Raw genomic sequence first — 14,756 nt, 5'->3', positions numbered from 1 at the left:
AGGCAGATGCCAGGAGACTCTGTGGTGTTGCTGCCCTGACATCCCCCTGAAGAGTGTGGAGATGAGTGTTGAAATCCTCCCCAGGGACTCCTTGCAGCTGGGACGCTTGCACAGCAGTGTTGCCAGATTGGGATGCAGGGGTTGTGGCTGCAGCTGGGGGAAGGGAGGGAGGAACTTCCATCCTGGAACCGTTTGCAGCTTTTTTAATGAACTCCGAGTCCCCTTGACAAGCTGCGGCAGCTGTGTGCTGCTGAAAATCTCCTTATTATCACTACAGAGTGATCTTAAGTGGACAAAATAAGGAGATTGATGCCCTTTCTGCCTACGTCCTATTGGTTTGACATGATGCTAAGGCCATGGCGGGTACGTGCCCGGGACCAGCTGTGCTCCTGCAACCCAGCCCTGCTGCGACGAGTGGCTGCCTGCCCTGCTGCAGCTCTGCGGGGTCGCTGCTGGGAAGCTTGCTCTGTGCATGATGGCTGCAGGTCTGTTCTGAGGCATGAAAATAAATTTCCTTCTAATGGAACAAACAGAAGACAGTAGGAAGAGGAGCGCTGCAGGTGTGATGGGGAAACAGCTGAGCTCATTGCTCCCTTTTAGCCTGCATTGTCTTGAACGGTTGGCAAAATCTGTAGGTGGAAGGATGCAAGAGTATGTCTCATTGCGGCACTTTTTTTTTTTTTTTTTTTTTTTTTGGAAGAGTGAATGAGTTCAGAGCTGAATGGAGCTGTTTGGTTTGTGAGCCTGAGCCTAAATCACCCATCGGTGCAATACGAAGCCAGCTGGGTGCGCCTTTCATTCATTCCCAAGCACGTTCAGCAGTACAGCGGGCTTCCTCCAGGCCAGGGAGGACGTGGATGGAGAGAGGGGGCTTGGCCACTCTGCATCACCCTGCACAGATGGGGAGTGGAGGCATGAAGGGAAGGAATTTTTCTCGTTATATCAGAGTAAGAGAGTCTAGAGCGCTACTGGAAAGTGGGCTTGGTCCTCCTGAGCTGATGTGAAGGTTCCCTCTATGCAAGGGTCCATCACCATCAGGTCATGTCCCAGGCGGTGAGAATAGTGCCTTGCCTAGTGAAGACACGGAGCAGAGGTGATGTGCAAAATGCCCAGATGGGGCATGTGTTTCTTCTGCTGTGTCTGCCTGGGAAATCCATTACGACTTTGCAGCATGTTGTCTCTGCATTTGGAAATCTGGCAGGTCTCATCTCCTGGAGAGCATCCCTCTGTCAGAACTTCCCCCTTGTGTCCTGGGAAGCAGATATCTCTTATTGAAAAGAAGGAAGCTCAACAGCTGGAAGTGACAGGAGGGAGGTTTCCCGTGAGCTGCACCATCCCAGGGCTTTCTTGTTGGAGCTGAGAAAGTGTCTGAGGGAGGAGGAGGAAGCTGCTTGCTCTAATGCCATTCTCATTAATCACGTTGCAAAGAAAGGAAATCAGAGAAAATCATTCAAATTACAGATGGCTAGATTAGGTAATTAGAATTTAGACTAAAACAGATGTTTGTAATTAAGTGTTTATGCCATTGAATAAAATCCAGATTGTAAAGTCTATTCCACAGGATTTTAATGGTTTTAATTCTGTGTTATGTTTTGGGCAAAGGTACAGATGACAATGTTTTAGGACAAAAAAAGCTTGGCCAAACCTGGACTGGCCAAACCTGCTCTTGTTTCCCCGGAGAACAGCTTGCTTTTAAGCGTGGCCTTTACGTGGGAGATCACTGTAAATACCAAATAAAGCACTGCCTTTCACTTTGCCATGTTTAACCTTCTGGAGGGGGGAAGGTGTGCATCCACCGAGGAGCTGTGGCACGCTGGGATGGAGATGAGAGATTCCTGTTCCCTATGGAAAAGACTCAATTTTCTGCATCACATTCCCCCTCCCTGGTTCCTAAATTGAAATTATATGAGGTCTACCTGAAATCTCAGCAAACTGTTCGAGGTTAAGGAAAGAAATATTCCAATCAATAATGTCAAATGCTTCACTAGTGTCTACAAGTCTCTTGCTCACCGGCTAATAAGAGATCATTAACTGCTCAGAGAAAACGGAAATCAAAATCTAACAGGAGACAATTAAAAATGTGGGGCCAATGCTCTGGTTTGGTATGAGATGGCAAAATTTTGGTGTCACAGGGGTTGTGTTTGCTGTCACAACATTTTTGATCAGCCATCTGTGATTAATATGGTTCCTGATCCAGGAAAGCAGTTGGTAATCATGTATGATATCCTGTAGCTGGAATGGGTGTCAGTCCACAGTTAAGTGTCTGCTAAAGAGCTTCACTAAACAAGGGCCAAGGACAGGACAGGCTGGAGAGGTCCTGTTAGGAGAGGAGCCTGTGTGGAAGGGAAAAAAAGGAAGGGCAGGGAAAAGGATTTGCCAGTTGCTTTAAGAAGCAATTAACAGAAGAGACATTGCAGTCAGTGAGGTTCTACCGCTGCTCTGAGTAAGATCAGGCAGGGTTAAGTCTGGCTTGCTCTGTTCAAATTAGCGATGTGATGAAGCCCAGGTTTCATTGGGCTGATGGAACTGGGCAAGATGGTCCCTGCAGGGCAATGGGAGGAAGCGAGCCAAGCTCTGGGAGGAGCAGGGGATGCTGAGCTGCCTTGGGTCACCAGCAGGACAGAGCAGCCCTGGCTGCTGGATCCCATGGCTGAGTTGGAACGGGGAAGGATGCGCCGTGAAGTAGCCATGAGGAAAATGCAGCCTTGATAGCAATGAGCTGCAATGGCTTAATTCCAGCAGAGTCAGGAAGTGATGATAATTAAAAGTGAGATCTTGTTCACAACAGTGAGCACGAAGAGCAAATGGCCAATTATTACCTAGATCAAAACCACCGGAACGGTTGCGCGTGGGCAGAAGACACGGTTTGTGAGGTTTGGTGGACAAAGGAATCCGATTAAAGGCAAACAAAGCAAAGGTGCAAAGCAGAGGGGATGAGCTCTGTGGTTCTGGATATGGCTTCACAATGCCATTACAGAGCAGGTAGCAGTGAGCAGGAAAGTGGAGGCTGCAGCGAGGGTGGAGATGATCTCAGTGGGAGAACTCTGAGAAGCAGATCGAGCAAAGCCTCATTTCCCATGGATTTACTTCTCACAGCAGTGCTGGATGGGGGGTTTTCTGGTGCCCAATGGTGGCTCATGCTGCACGGTTTTCTTACCTTCTGTGGGTTCAGCATTCCCCTCGACTGGAAGACTGAACAGCTGTCCCCAAAGGACCAAAACCCCACAGCTCGGTTCCAGAAGGCTCATTTCTTTTTGTTCCTTTCCCCCCCCAGCTCTCCTCTGCCCTGCTGTTCGACGCCGTGTACGCCGTGGTGAGCGCCGTGCAGGAGCTGAACCGCAGCCAGGAGATCGGTGTGAAGCCGCTGTCCTGTGGCTCTGCCCAGATCTGGCAGCATGGCACCAGCCTGATGAACTACCTGCGCATGGTGAGGGCTGCGAGCGGAGAACGGGCACGTCCCTGCTCGTGCTGGCACAGCTCTCGAGCACAGAGCGTCGGTCTCTTTGAATGTAGCTCTGGGAATGAAAGGAGAGGAGATCTGAGGACTGGTTTGTCACTGGCCTTGGAAGTACATGAAACTCCCAGTTTTCCAGGCTTTGCTGTAGAAAAACTGAAGTTCAATGATTTTTTTTTTTTTTACATGTGAATGTTTCTAAGTGATTTGAGTTCTGTTTTGAGTGAACTTGAGCTGATATAAGGTCAGGCAGTACAACTGCTGAGAGCTTGGTGCCAGAGGTGAGCTTCCTATGAAGGGAGCTGGGCTGTTTGAATCTAGAAGTGTGGATAGCAGCAGTGACCAAGCACAGGAGCAGACCCCCAGATTTCAGCCTCAGTTTGTCAGTCTGAGCCTCCAAGATGAACCAGGCCAGGCAGAAGGGGCGTGTGTTGTGAGTCTGCTTTGGGCACAATGGAAATGCCATGAGACGAGGAAATTCCATGAGTATTTTTCCCCAAAGAAGGATCAGCTGAACCTGAGCCTTCCGCTGCTGTGACCCACACGTGTGAACCCCTTAGCCAGAGACAAGAGCACCCCATCCGTGTCGTACTGGGAGGGCAGCCAGGTGTGTAACTCACTCTCTCTTGGACAGGTAGAATTGGAAGGTCTCACCGGCCACATAGAATTCAACAGCAAAGGCCAGCGCTCCAACTACGCCCTGAAAATCCTGCAGCACACGCACAGCGGCTTCCGGCAGGTAAGGGTGGGTGCACGGGTTGGATCCTTGCAGCACCTGGGAAGCTCGTGCTGGATATGAGGTCACGCTCTGGTCACTTTCGTTCTGAGCCTGTGGAGATGCACTAAGGGATTTTGATGGGGAAAAAAATGTGGGAATTCCTCACAAATGGGCAAAAATCGGTACTTCAGCTAAAGCTAAGGACACTGCGGGGGCCAGAGCTTGGCGTCACCTATAACAAACCATTGAGATTACATCCAGGGATTACAGCCTTTACTGGTAAATCCAAAAAGCATTGGAAACCCTAGAAAAAGACTTCACGTGTCTTACTGCCATAGTGGCAGCTCCACACCTGCCCTTTTCTCTGAGAGGGCTGCTTCTCCTGGATGCTGGCAGAGAATCAAAGCTGCAGTACCTTGCTATCCCACCCCACTCCAGCAGAGCATCACAGTGTTAGGAAATCTCTTCTGGTCCAGCAGCAGCGAGTTTTAGCGTCCTGCCAGTTCTTACCTGTCAAATGACACCTCGGATTTAATGCTGCCTTTAGCTGGCTCTGAGTGAGCGAGGATCAGGGCAGCCTTTTCCCCACAGTGGGATCTCTCATAGCACCAATGCCCTTTTAATCATTCCCCAAGCCCATCACACTCTGAGTGAAAGTGACAGATCCAAGCCCATCCGCATTCATGGGAGCCTGCGTTCAGCTGGAGCAAGGGAAACAAATGCTGCAAACCTCGCTCTGACTGCTGTATTTTTGATGTGTTTCAATGTGGCAGGGAGTTCACATGGAGTGCACAGGTCCTTCTGGAGCAGTGCTTCTCCGAGAGCTCCACAGAGCTGCAGCATTCCCCCTGGCAGCCCTGCGATGCAGCTCAGATGACAGAAGTGATGGGTTTTCCTTCCCAGCAGCCAGTAACCGACCTTAGAGCTTGGAGGCAGCTGATTTTCCAAGCCCCAGAAATGCTCTCCCTTTTTTTTTTTTTTTTTTTTTGCAGATCCCAGAGGGTCTGGGAAGAAACATTGATGTGCACTGATGACATTTATTTAACATCTTTTGTAACACAGAGCCCCTGTTTAAACTGAGGATCTTCCCTCTTTAGCAGGGGATGGTACAGGGGCCCCTGCTGGCACTTCAGGTGGTGCTGGATTGCTCTGTGTGGTCTGTAGTTATGCTTTTCATAACTCACAGCTTGCAAACTTGCTTTGGGGATGGGCTTTCCCAGCCAGAGCTGTGAACTCCTCCACTGCTGCAGAGGGAAGGCAAAGCCCTTGAGGCTGCAGCCGTTCCACCGCACCGCGGATGGTTATCGTGTTCTCACCCAGCGTGATTCTTGGAATAAAAATAACTAAATAAATCATTAGAAATCATTTAATTAAACCCATCGTGAGGGGACAGGGTAAGGAACAGACATCCACATCCTGGGGGCAATCGTGTTCCCGAGGGTTACATTAACTGATTTGTCCAGGCTCTTGTTTGAAACGCTCCTATTCCCTTATTTTTAATCAAGCTCACGCTCTCTGCCCATTTCTCTGCCTCCCTTTCTCTCTCCCACCCTCTCTCCTTCCATCTATCGAAGCCACAGGGACTTCCAGCTCATCAGCTTTGATAGAGAATTCACTGATCTTGAAGCTGATCCAGATCTCAGCCAGCAAACAAATTAGAGACAGTTAGATTTTAAAATTTGCTGTTGCTTTTGGGCAAGGAGAGACAGGGCTTTTTGACATCCAATTTTTAATACATTTATGTAATGTGCTGAACGTGTTTTTTCCTGGTTAGGCTTAACTAGTGGAAATTTTTCCCCAGCCACATGAAAGCTGCTCTCTGTTCATAGAATGCGCGATAAAGCACAGACTCATTAATGTGTCGGTGATCCATAGATCTGACAAGGGCTGGGTTGGCAAATGTCATCTTTTTATTTTCTCCTTTTCTTTACCCACACAAAAGCGCATCTCTCAGGTACCCGGGCAGCAATTTGCAGTAAACCAAGAGCTCAGGTTTGGCAGCTCAGCAGGAGGAGGGGGTGAAGAGGGGCCGGGATTTGCCTGGCCTCTGGGAGAGGCAGGAGGATGCCCCATGATGGGCACGCCACCGTGCCCCCACCTTTAGCTGCTATGCCCTGCTATGGAGCAGTGGAAGTGATGGGGGTGCTTAATTGCTACGCTGATGAGCTACAGATGAGCTACCAGCTGATAGCTCTGAGATCTGCTGCAATCCCCACCGCCACATCGATGCTTTTTAGCTGGGAAGCAGCTAATCGGTCCCTGTGGGGCTCGTTCCTCTTCAGCACAGTTTCAGGGACAGATCCTGCAAAGAGCCAGCAAGCTTGGTGTGTCCCTCTTGGCGATGCCAAGTGTCCGTCTGGGAGCACAAGGAGTGCTGGGAGCTGTGTGCTTGTCTTGGGGCATGCAGGTTTCTGTGGCTGCCTGTCGCCGTGTCCCCTGCTGACTGCTGCAAGGGAGGTTTTGCCTGCTCACCTTGGCATCACAGTGTCCTTCAGGAGTGCCAGCCCCTGGCAACAATATGCAGTGTCCTCTGAGGGTCTTCATTTGTTTGCTTTTCCCCTTTTCCACCCCTTCCAGAAAATCATTCCCTCCTCTCCAGGCTGATGAAGGCACCATGTTCCCAGCACCTACTTAATTACATCTCCTACTGGCACAGTCCCTTCCCGGTCAGAGCCGACAAGGATCTCCAAATGGAGGCCTGATGAGAAATGAGAGCATTTTGCACTCCTTCCTTTTCCTGGGGCCACCGCAGGACAGAGGGTGATGAATGCAGTGTGTAGGACAGTGCTTGCTAAGCAGAGCCTGGCAGAGAGCTGCGCTCCTTGCAGCGGTGTCTGCTGCCTGCTGTGAGACAGATTCAGGACTGGCTTTACCTTAATTTTTAGGTAAAAAAGAATTAAGGGCTGATAAAGACCTCTGAAGTCTGTGGAGAAGTCTTGCCCTGTCATCTCTCCCTGCCATCAGCTGCCATTCAAGCCTGCAGGGCACCGAGTGGAAGACTTCATTAAAATCATTAGTCCAAGTGATATTTTGTCATCTCGCACCATGAGGAGCTCGCAAGCCCGGCCATCACTGACGTGGTGTGAGCGGAGGAGCTGAAGGCTCGGAGAAGCTGCTGTGTTGGCCGCTGATACTTTGCTTAGAGATGAGAAATCTCTACGTGCCACTGATCCCCTTTTGCAAAGCAGCTGATCTCATCTGTCTGTAGGGACACGGCAGCGTCACGAGCAGTGCCACCTCCTTGCTTATCCCAGCCTCGTGCACCTGCTCCTTGGGTGGCTCGCACTGAAACTGCGTGTTTTCTCCCTCTGATGACAAAGGCATAGAAGAAGAAAGGCCTCCTGCCCCACGGCGCTTTGCAGGGGACTGCAGGGGCATGGAGAGAACTTCTGCACCTGGCCACAAGCTGCCACCTGCCACCAGGTGGTACCATCCGTCTCCGAAGGTGGCAGCTCCAGATTGCAGCCAGGTGGCTGCGCTGCCCTCACCGCTCTCCTGGGAAAGCTTTGCCGTCACTCCAGCTCTCCCGATCATTAGAAGCCCTCCTCTGATTTTTCAGCTTGTTTATTTCTGGCTGGTTTACATCTATTTATTTTTTTGTGCTAACACTATCGTTTTAGCTTCAAAAGCTGTTCTACCTCTCTGTGATGGGCCTCCTCCACCTGCTGTATTTATACAGACCAATCACATCCTCTACTAAAAACTCCCGCGGCCTGAAAACTCTTAAGGCCCCATCCAGAGCCTTAACAACGGGACCATCTTAACCACGTTTGTGCTCAGCATTTGATTATTTCCTAACGTGCTTTGCAGATGAATTTGTTTTCTCTTTTTCAGAGGCTCTTCATAGGTAGATAGAGATGATTAAGATCACCTTGACATCCATCTTAAAGACAGGGAAGGATCTGACGATCCCAGACATCTCCTGACACATTCAGCTTCAGCTCTGGCGAGCAGTGTGAGAAGTCAATTAGTGGCATTGTCACACTGTGAGGGGACAGTGCAAGCTGGAATGGGGCACAATGGGGTGAAGGACCCCGACACTGGGAGCACTTGGCTTTGGTGATGTGCTAAAAGCAAGGTCACATCTGCTGCTCTGCCAGAGGAGGAGGCGGTCAATTAGTCTCAATATGCCAGCAGGGGAGAGATGAATTGGAGAACAGTGAGGGCTGTTAGAATTGAAGTTAATCTGTCACTAATCTAGGGCTGTGAAATCTAGTGGGGAAAAAAAAAACAAGGAGGCCTTGTTTATGGCTGATCCCTCCCTCGCTTGGAGAGCAGTTGCTGTGGAGGGGTGGTTGTTCACCATCACAGCAAGAGACTGTCCTTTGTGCAGAGATGGGGAATGCAGGCTGGGTCAAACCTGCCCTATGTTCCAGGTGAGCCAGCTGAGGGTGTGCTTCAAGGGCTCCGTGTCCATGAAGTGAATGGCAAATCTCCCAGTTTAGGAGTCTGCTGCTCTACCTATTGGAAAATAAAAGGTTCTTCCAGGGGACATAAGGGAGCGGGATCCCAATCTGCATGCTCTGAGCTGCGTGCTGGAAGTGCTGGGCTCCCTGTCCAGAGCTCTGAAGGAGGCAGATGAGGCTCTTGAAGTTAAAATTAGGATTTTTGCTATTCCTCCCCCTTGCTGAAAGCTGCGTCACAGCTGAGTCACGACACCCTTGCCAGCACTGGGGTCGAGTCTCCAGTGCTACCACCGGAATTAATGGCAAAGACATCTGCAGGAGGACACTGAGGGTTCTGCGTGCCTTCAGATGTGTTACAGAGACAGAGCAAGGCAAGGCAGCTGGAGGCAGGTGCCCCATCTCCCCATTTCTGAGCTCTCACCACGAAATCACAGCACTTCAGCACCTCCTCATTCAGGGAAGGTTTTGGCCTGGCAGTGGGCCACCAAGGTCATGTACTGGCCTGTCCATTCCCCTGCCATACCTCTGTCAGGATGCACTGCAAAGGTAACAGAGCACTCCTGAATTCCTTTTACAGGGTCAGCCTGCTGGCTGTCAGTCACCGGAGCCATATGGTGAGTGCATACAGTAACTCACCCTGTAAATTTCATTGTTGAGTTGTTTATCTTTCCAGATCGGCCACTGGCACGTTTCTGAAGGACTCAGCATGGACAACAGGATATTCTCCTCCAACATATCCGACAGCCTGTTCAATACCACACTCATCGTCACCACCATCCTGGTAAGTGAGGGAGTCACCTACAGTTCCCATTAGCCCATCGCCAGCCCAATGCTTAGGGGTGTCAATCAGACAGAGTATTATTCTGTCCTCCTACCCCTCTCTGCCCCCAGTACGCAGTGCTGCACGCTGATTTCGTAAAGAACAGACGATCAAATCTCTAATTACAGCACTGAGGACAATTCATGACAGTGTAATTAAACTCAAGTTGATGTTTCATATGGAAATGATATTTTGATGAGTTCAGAAGCAGCTGGGGAGAGGGCTGGGATGGGGATCAGTTGCCATTTTACATTCATCTCTGAATGATGTTCTTGTTTTGCGTACAGCTGGTAAGTTGGAAGGGACAGTTGTCCCTTCTACCCATAATAATCACTAAAATTGGCTAAGCTAAGATGGGTGCGACTCCTATGAAGCACGACTTCACAGGTACAGGCAGCATGACCCTCATCTGACAAATTCCCTTTCCAGGTGCTCCCTACCCACTGCTGGGCTGGGTATGATTTTTCCAGTGCTTCTGCTCCTGCCTTAATGCCCCTCAAAGTCCTGGCGCACTCTGGGCACTATTCCTTTGCACCCCACTAAGTTTGAAAAAGAGCCCAAGGTGGGGAAGAAACTCTGTGCCAAGAGTCTGGGGTCTGTGCATCCTCTGTGAACTCAGGCTGGTCACTGGGCTGCTCTAGCACATACTAGAAACAGCCACCAGAGGCAATCCCTTGGCTTTGGTTCACATCCTAGATTGGGATGAACCTGCTGTACCTCCAGCATATCCCATGACACAGGTGGAGCCAATGAACACCGGTGCAGAAATGGCTCTCCTGGCTTTCCCTTGGGTTTCCAAGCCACTGTATCTCATAGGGATGTATCAGGAAAAGAGGTTGGTCCCGGTGCCTCATAGCAGAGCTCCCTCCCCTCTGCGCCGTGCTGCCCCGGCTAAGATGGGAATGACAGCTGCCCAGTTTCGATGCAGGAAAACCCTTACTTAATGCTGAAGTGGAACCATCAGGAGCTGGAAGGCAACGACCGCTACGAGGGTTTCTGCGTGGACATGCTGAAGGAGCTGGCGGAGATCCTGCGCTTCAACTATAAGATCCACCTGGTTGGTGATGGTGTGTATGGAGTCCCCGAGGCAAACGGCACCTGGACAGGGATGGTCGGGGAGCTGATTGCTCGGGTAAGTGAATTAACCACTCCTTTTAGCTGGACTCTAGTGGGACTTGGCAATGAAAAGCCCTGATGCTTTATTAAGTGCTCCGGGATGGATGAAGGTTTTAGCCCGCGTGCGCGACTCTGGCTGGAGGATCCCTCGTTAATGTTTTCTCCTGGTTCCAAATGCATTTGTTGTGTTGGTGTGGCTGTGTGCATAGCAGACAGAGCAGGCGCTGGGACCCCCGGGTGCTCCCGGGGCTGTTTGCTTTGCCCAGACCCTGAAGTTCTTCCAAATGTTGTGGGGTTTTTATTCTGCGTCTGAAAGACATTAATGAAAATTTGAAATAGAAGAAAATGCAGGGGCTGGCAGGGGCCAGAACAATACACTGACTGGGACAGAGAGGAAGCAAGTAGAAATCACATTTCTACCCAGAAAACTGTTGGCATTGCAGCGCCTTGGCTTTGAGTGTTGTCTTCTGGAGAGGAACATTTTTTGTCTGTTCGCAGTGTGTGGACTGAGATCTTTTCACGGCTCTGCTTTGTGGTGGTGCTGCACAGCAGCTGGGCAAAAGCTGCCGGCTCTTGCTGGGTTTGGTGGCATTTATGAGCTCCTCCAGCATGAGCCCCCCCCTGCTCGTGCTCTGTTTTCCTCCGCAGCTGAAGGTGCTCCTTCCCCAGGGATCCCGGGGCTTAAATACACTTCATGAAATGCTCCCAGATCCTTAGTAAAACAGGCTTAGCCAGAGCTAACATCAAGATTGATGCTATTTAAACCGCTGTTTCCTTGCTCTCTTGTTCCTGCGCTGTCTTGTCATTACCGATGTGCCCATGAGAACTCGGTGACAGTTTCTCAGCTGGTGGCACATCCACAGCGAGGTTGTTTTTTGAGAATCTCAGTGCTAGAGAAGCACCTGAGCTGCTCCGTCATTACCTTCCCAACAGCAGCACATCCAGCAAAGCAGAGGAACAGGGGCCCATCCCCTGGTTCTCCAGGCAGGGATTTGAGGTGAGCATTCCTACGTGATGTCCCCCAGCATCCGCCTGATGTCCATTAGCTGCGTGATGCTCAGTCCTCCCTTAGGAGCTTCAGCTGAGTGCTCAAAGCCAGGTGGGGCAGCTCTGGGTGTAAGGGACGTGCTGAGGGGTGGGGCAGGGCACTCACCAGGGGTCCCTGCTCAACTGGTGCATCCCCTGGGTCACCTTCCCCAGCAGCTCCAGCTCCTCACACCAGCCGAGATCCCCCTCTGTCTGCCTCTCCCAAAGAGCCTTCTGTACGGTGGTTTGCAAATGCTCAGGGCTATTGGCATAGTTTTTATACATCTCTCACTCTGTGTATATATATATACACACACACACAAGTACATATAAAACAGTTCTGCAGCGTTTCTACTGGGAGGCGAGGAGGAAGGCGCGCGGAGCAGCGTGTGATCTGTGCAGGCAAAGGAAGGGAGCAGCCGTCAGATTTTTGGCCTGCTGACCCTGGCAGTGCCTCCCCATTAAATGTGAGCTTCTGGAGGGTGTTTTTTGGTAGAGATAAGTGTTTTAACTTCATCTTCACACAGAAACAATTTGTTTCTTCTTCAGCCCGAGCCTTATTTAGGAGGGTTTTTCTTTCTGCTTTGGCAGGAGCCAGCAAATTCGGGTGAGGCGGAATCAAAAATTGAAAAAGAGGAAAGGTTTTGTCTGCTTTGTTCTTCCTAGGTTGTGATGGGTCCCGGGGTCAGGCAGGGCAGAGCTGGCTGTATGCATGCATCCCACCCTGGGACCACTCCAAGCAGGAGAGCAGATCTGCTGGCTGCATGCCTTTCCCTGTCAGTGCCTTCATTCCTTCACTCTCTCCAACTCAAGTCCATGCCCCTTTAGCACAGGGAGGACATTAATCAGGACACAGCCCTGCCACAGGTGTCAGGACGTCCCAGACCCAGAGGTGAGGTTTGACAAGCACGCATGTAGTGTGCAGGGCTGGGGGCTCAGAAACGTATCCAGCTCCATGCAATACCTTCCCACTATTTTATTTTCATCTCTGGAATGCCCCCCATGGCAATGAAGCTCACAGCAGCTACAGACTATATGGGAAAAGTGTTTCATTTTACTGCTTCTAGATGAACCAGCTATTGATTTATTCCTAAGCGTTGAAAATTCTATTACAGCTAATTGTGCGCTGTGGTATGATTGAGAAGGGCACGGTATAAATAAACATAAGTTTGTTGTTGAACCAAATTGACAAGAGTGTGTCGTATCGACCTGCTCACAAAACTGCAGAGGAGCTGAGGAGCGCAGGGCTGGGCTGGCTGTGGGGTGGTGGAAGAGCAGCAGGGGCTGCTGGGTCCGGGCCCACACTTGTGCTCAGATTGGGAAAGCTGTAAGTGCCGTGGTCTGATGGAGATGTGGCCTGGGAGGAATCGCGTGCAAGGACTCAGACCTATTCCTTAGTGAAAGATGTCTCAAACTGGGAAAATACCAAGCTGATCGGTGGCTGTGGGCGTGCAGGGCAGGATGGCCAGGCACTGCTCCTGTCCACCAGGCAGGGCAGTGAGGCTGCTCTCGGGATGGAGCAGGTTTCCCCGTGAGCTCTTCTGGGTCTGGCAGCAGCAGACTTCAGCCTCCAGCAGCCAGGCTGACGCCTTACACACCTGCTATCCATAACAAGCAAACAAGTGGAGCAACAAACCTTCCCACCTCCTCTTATTCAGAGTTGGACCCTTTAGGGACAATAGGGCTGAAAGAATTGTGACTCACTTCTCCCCACCACAGCACAGAGCTTGGCTTTGGCCCCCCAGTGTTGTCTTGTCTTCCCTTTCTCTCTCTCCTCAGCATGTCCTCGAGCCGAAATGAATTTTCTAGTTAGCTACCAGCCAACAAATGTATTCTCAAGGCAACGTGACAGCTCTCTTTTTGTTCCACCACAGCTGGATTTGCTGTCTGGGTAGCGGAGCCCTTTGGTGGCTGTGCTCGGTGCCCATACCTCGGCTCACAGTGAGCTGCTGGTGCTCAGCATCCTTACTGGGTGCTCAGTGTTCTTGCTGAGTGCTCAGTGTCCTTGCTGCTCCTGGTGGAGGTGGCTGGTGTGGGGCTGGTGCTGCTGCAGGAGGTGCTTTAGGGTGCATCAAGGGAGAGGAGCCTGGTGAGAGCAAGCTCCTGCTCTTTGCTTCTGCACAGCATCGCTTGGGGAGCAAGATGGAGTGCAATAACACCAGACCTTTGGCTTCTGCATCAGTGGTCTGAATCTGGCTGAGACTAGCAGTGATTAAAGCTCTCTTTAAAGGCAAGGAGATCACGGGATAGGGTTGCGCATCTCATGCCTCCTGCTCAGGAGCACCAACACCAAGAGCTGGAAGAACTTCAAAGCTTTTGGGGTGAGGTTTTCCTGCTCAGCCTCTAGTGACCAGTTGCACAAAGGTGCCTTACAATCAGAGACCCCCTCCTCCAACTGCTCCAAACAGGGAAGGGAAGGAAGGAGGAAGGAGGGAGAAGTTATCCCCAGATTGGCAGAGTCCTGCAGTGGGTGTTGGTGCTGAGTGAGAAAAGCTGTGCGTGGGTGACGGAGGGAGGGGGAGTCTGTGTGCACAGTGCAGTGCTGCAAACGTGACGAGGGAGATGGGAGAGTGGGGCGAGGGGGTGGGAGCGTGGGGGGGCTGTGATCAAATGGGGTCTGCACGCGCTGCTGGTTTTGGCAAAGTCACATGCAGGTTGGTCGCTGTGGTGGGAGCTGGGTGGGTGTCCCTGCGGGGTTAGGGGCCCGTTCCCAGGGAATGGGCTTGTGCCAAGGGCGCGGGAACACCCAGCGCTGGCTTTGTCCTCCTGTTCCTAGGGGATAGTGCAGGTGAAGGAATGCAGATGAAAGCAGACCTGGGGCTGATGTTTGCGCTGATTGCTGATCGCCCCATCCCTGTTTGTTATTTAAATGGAGGGCAGCAGCCTGTGGGGCTTTCTGGCTGTCACTTTGCACATGGCAGGATTCACGCATGTGCTTAAAAATGGAAATAGTTCGGAGTGACCCTTGTCTGGCTGGAGCAGCAGCACTCATTGCATTGGCTCAGGAACCAGCCACTCTGCTGCTGAGCAGGCTCAGTGAGCTGCTGCCTGTCCTGGAGCTGTGCTGGTGATCAGGTGGGTCCTGGAGGCTGGCAGCTGATTTTGGCTTTGGAGAAGCCCCTCCAAGGGACAGCTTTCCCTGCCCTCAGATACACCGTGCTGTGTTGGCAGTGCGAGTGGAGAGGGCACTCGTGTGCCTGGGGGATTTAGGAACCG

General features: G+C 51.3%; 1 protein-coding gene across 4 annotated transcripts in view; it reads left to right on the top strand.

Moving 5' to 3' along the window:
* The window catches only part of GRIK4 (glutamate ionotropic receptor kainate type subunit 4), a 116,270-nt gene that overhangs the window by 83,803 nt on the left and 17,711 nt on the right, over positions 1-14,756 (top strand). For all 4 annotated transcript variants that reach the window (XR_002432630.1, XM_021375948.1, XM_021375947.1 and 1 more), the window contains 4 exons: positions 3,275-3,427; positions 4,089-4,193; positions 9,252-9,359; positions 10,327-10,530. Coding sequence is in view for 3 of the 4 variants with exons in the window: in XM_021375948.1 (XP_021231623.1) it covers positions 3,275-3,427; positions 4,089-4,193; positions 9,252-9,359; positions 10,327-10,530 (570 nt within the window). In the remaining variant the exon portion in view is untranslated. The remainder of the gene's footprint in view (positions 1-3,274; positions 3,428-4,088; positions 4,194-9,251; positions 9,360-10,326; positions 10,531-14,756) is intronic.

Source organism: Numida meleagris, chromosome 23 (assembly GCF_002078875.1).
Source record: "Numida meleagris isolate 19003 breed g44 Domestic line chromosome 23, NumMel1.0, whole genome shotgun sequence".
Lineage (NCBI taxonomy): Eukaryota > Metazoa > Chordata > Aves > Galliformes > Numididae > Numida > Numida meleagris.
Note: the sequence above shows the minus strand (reverse complement) of the source record. Positions and strands in the feature narration are given on the sequence as shown.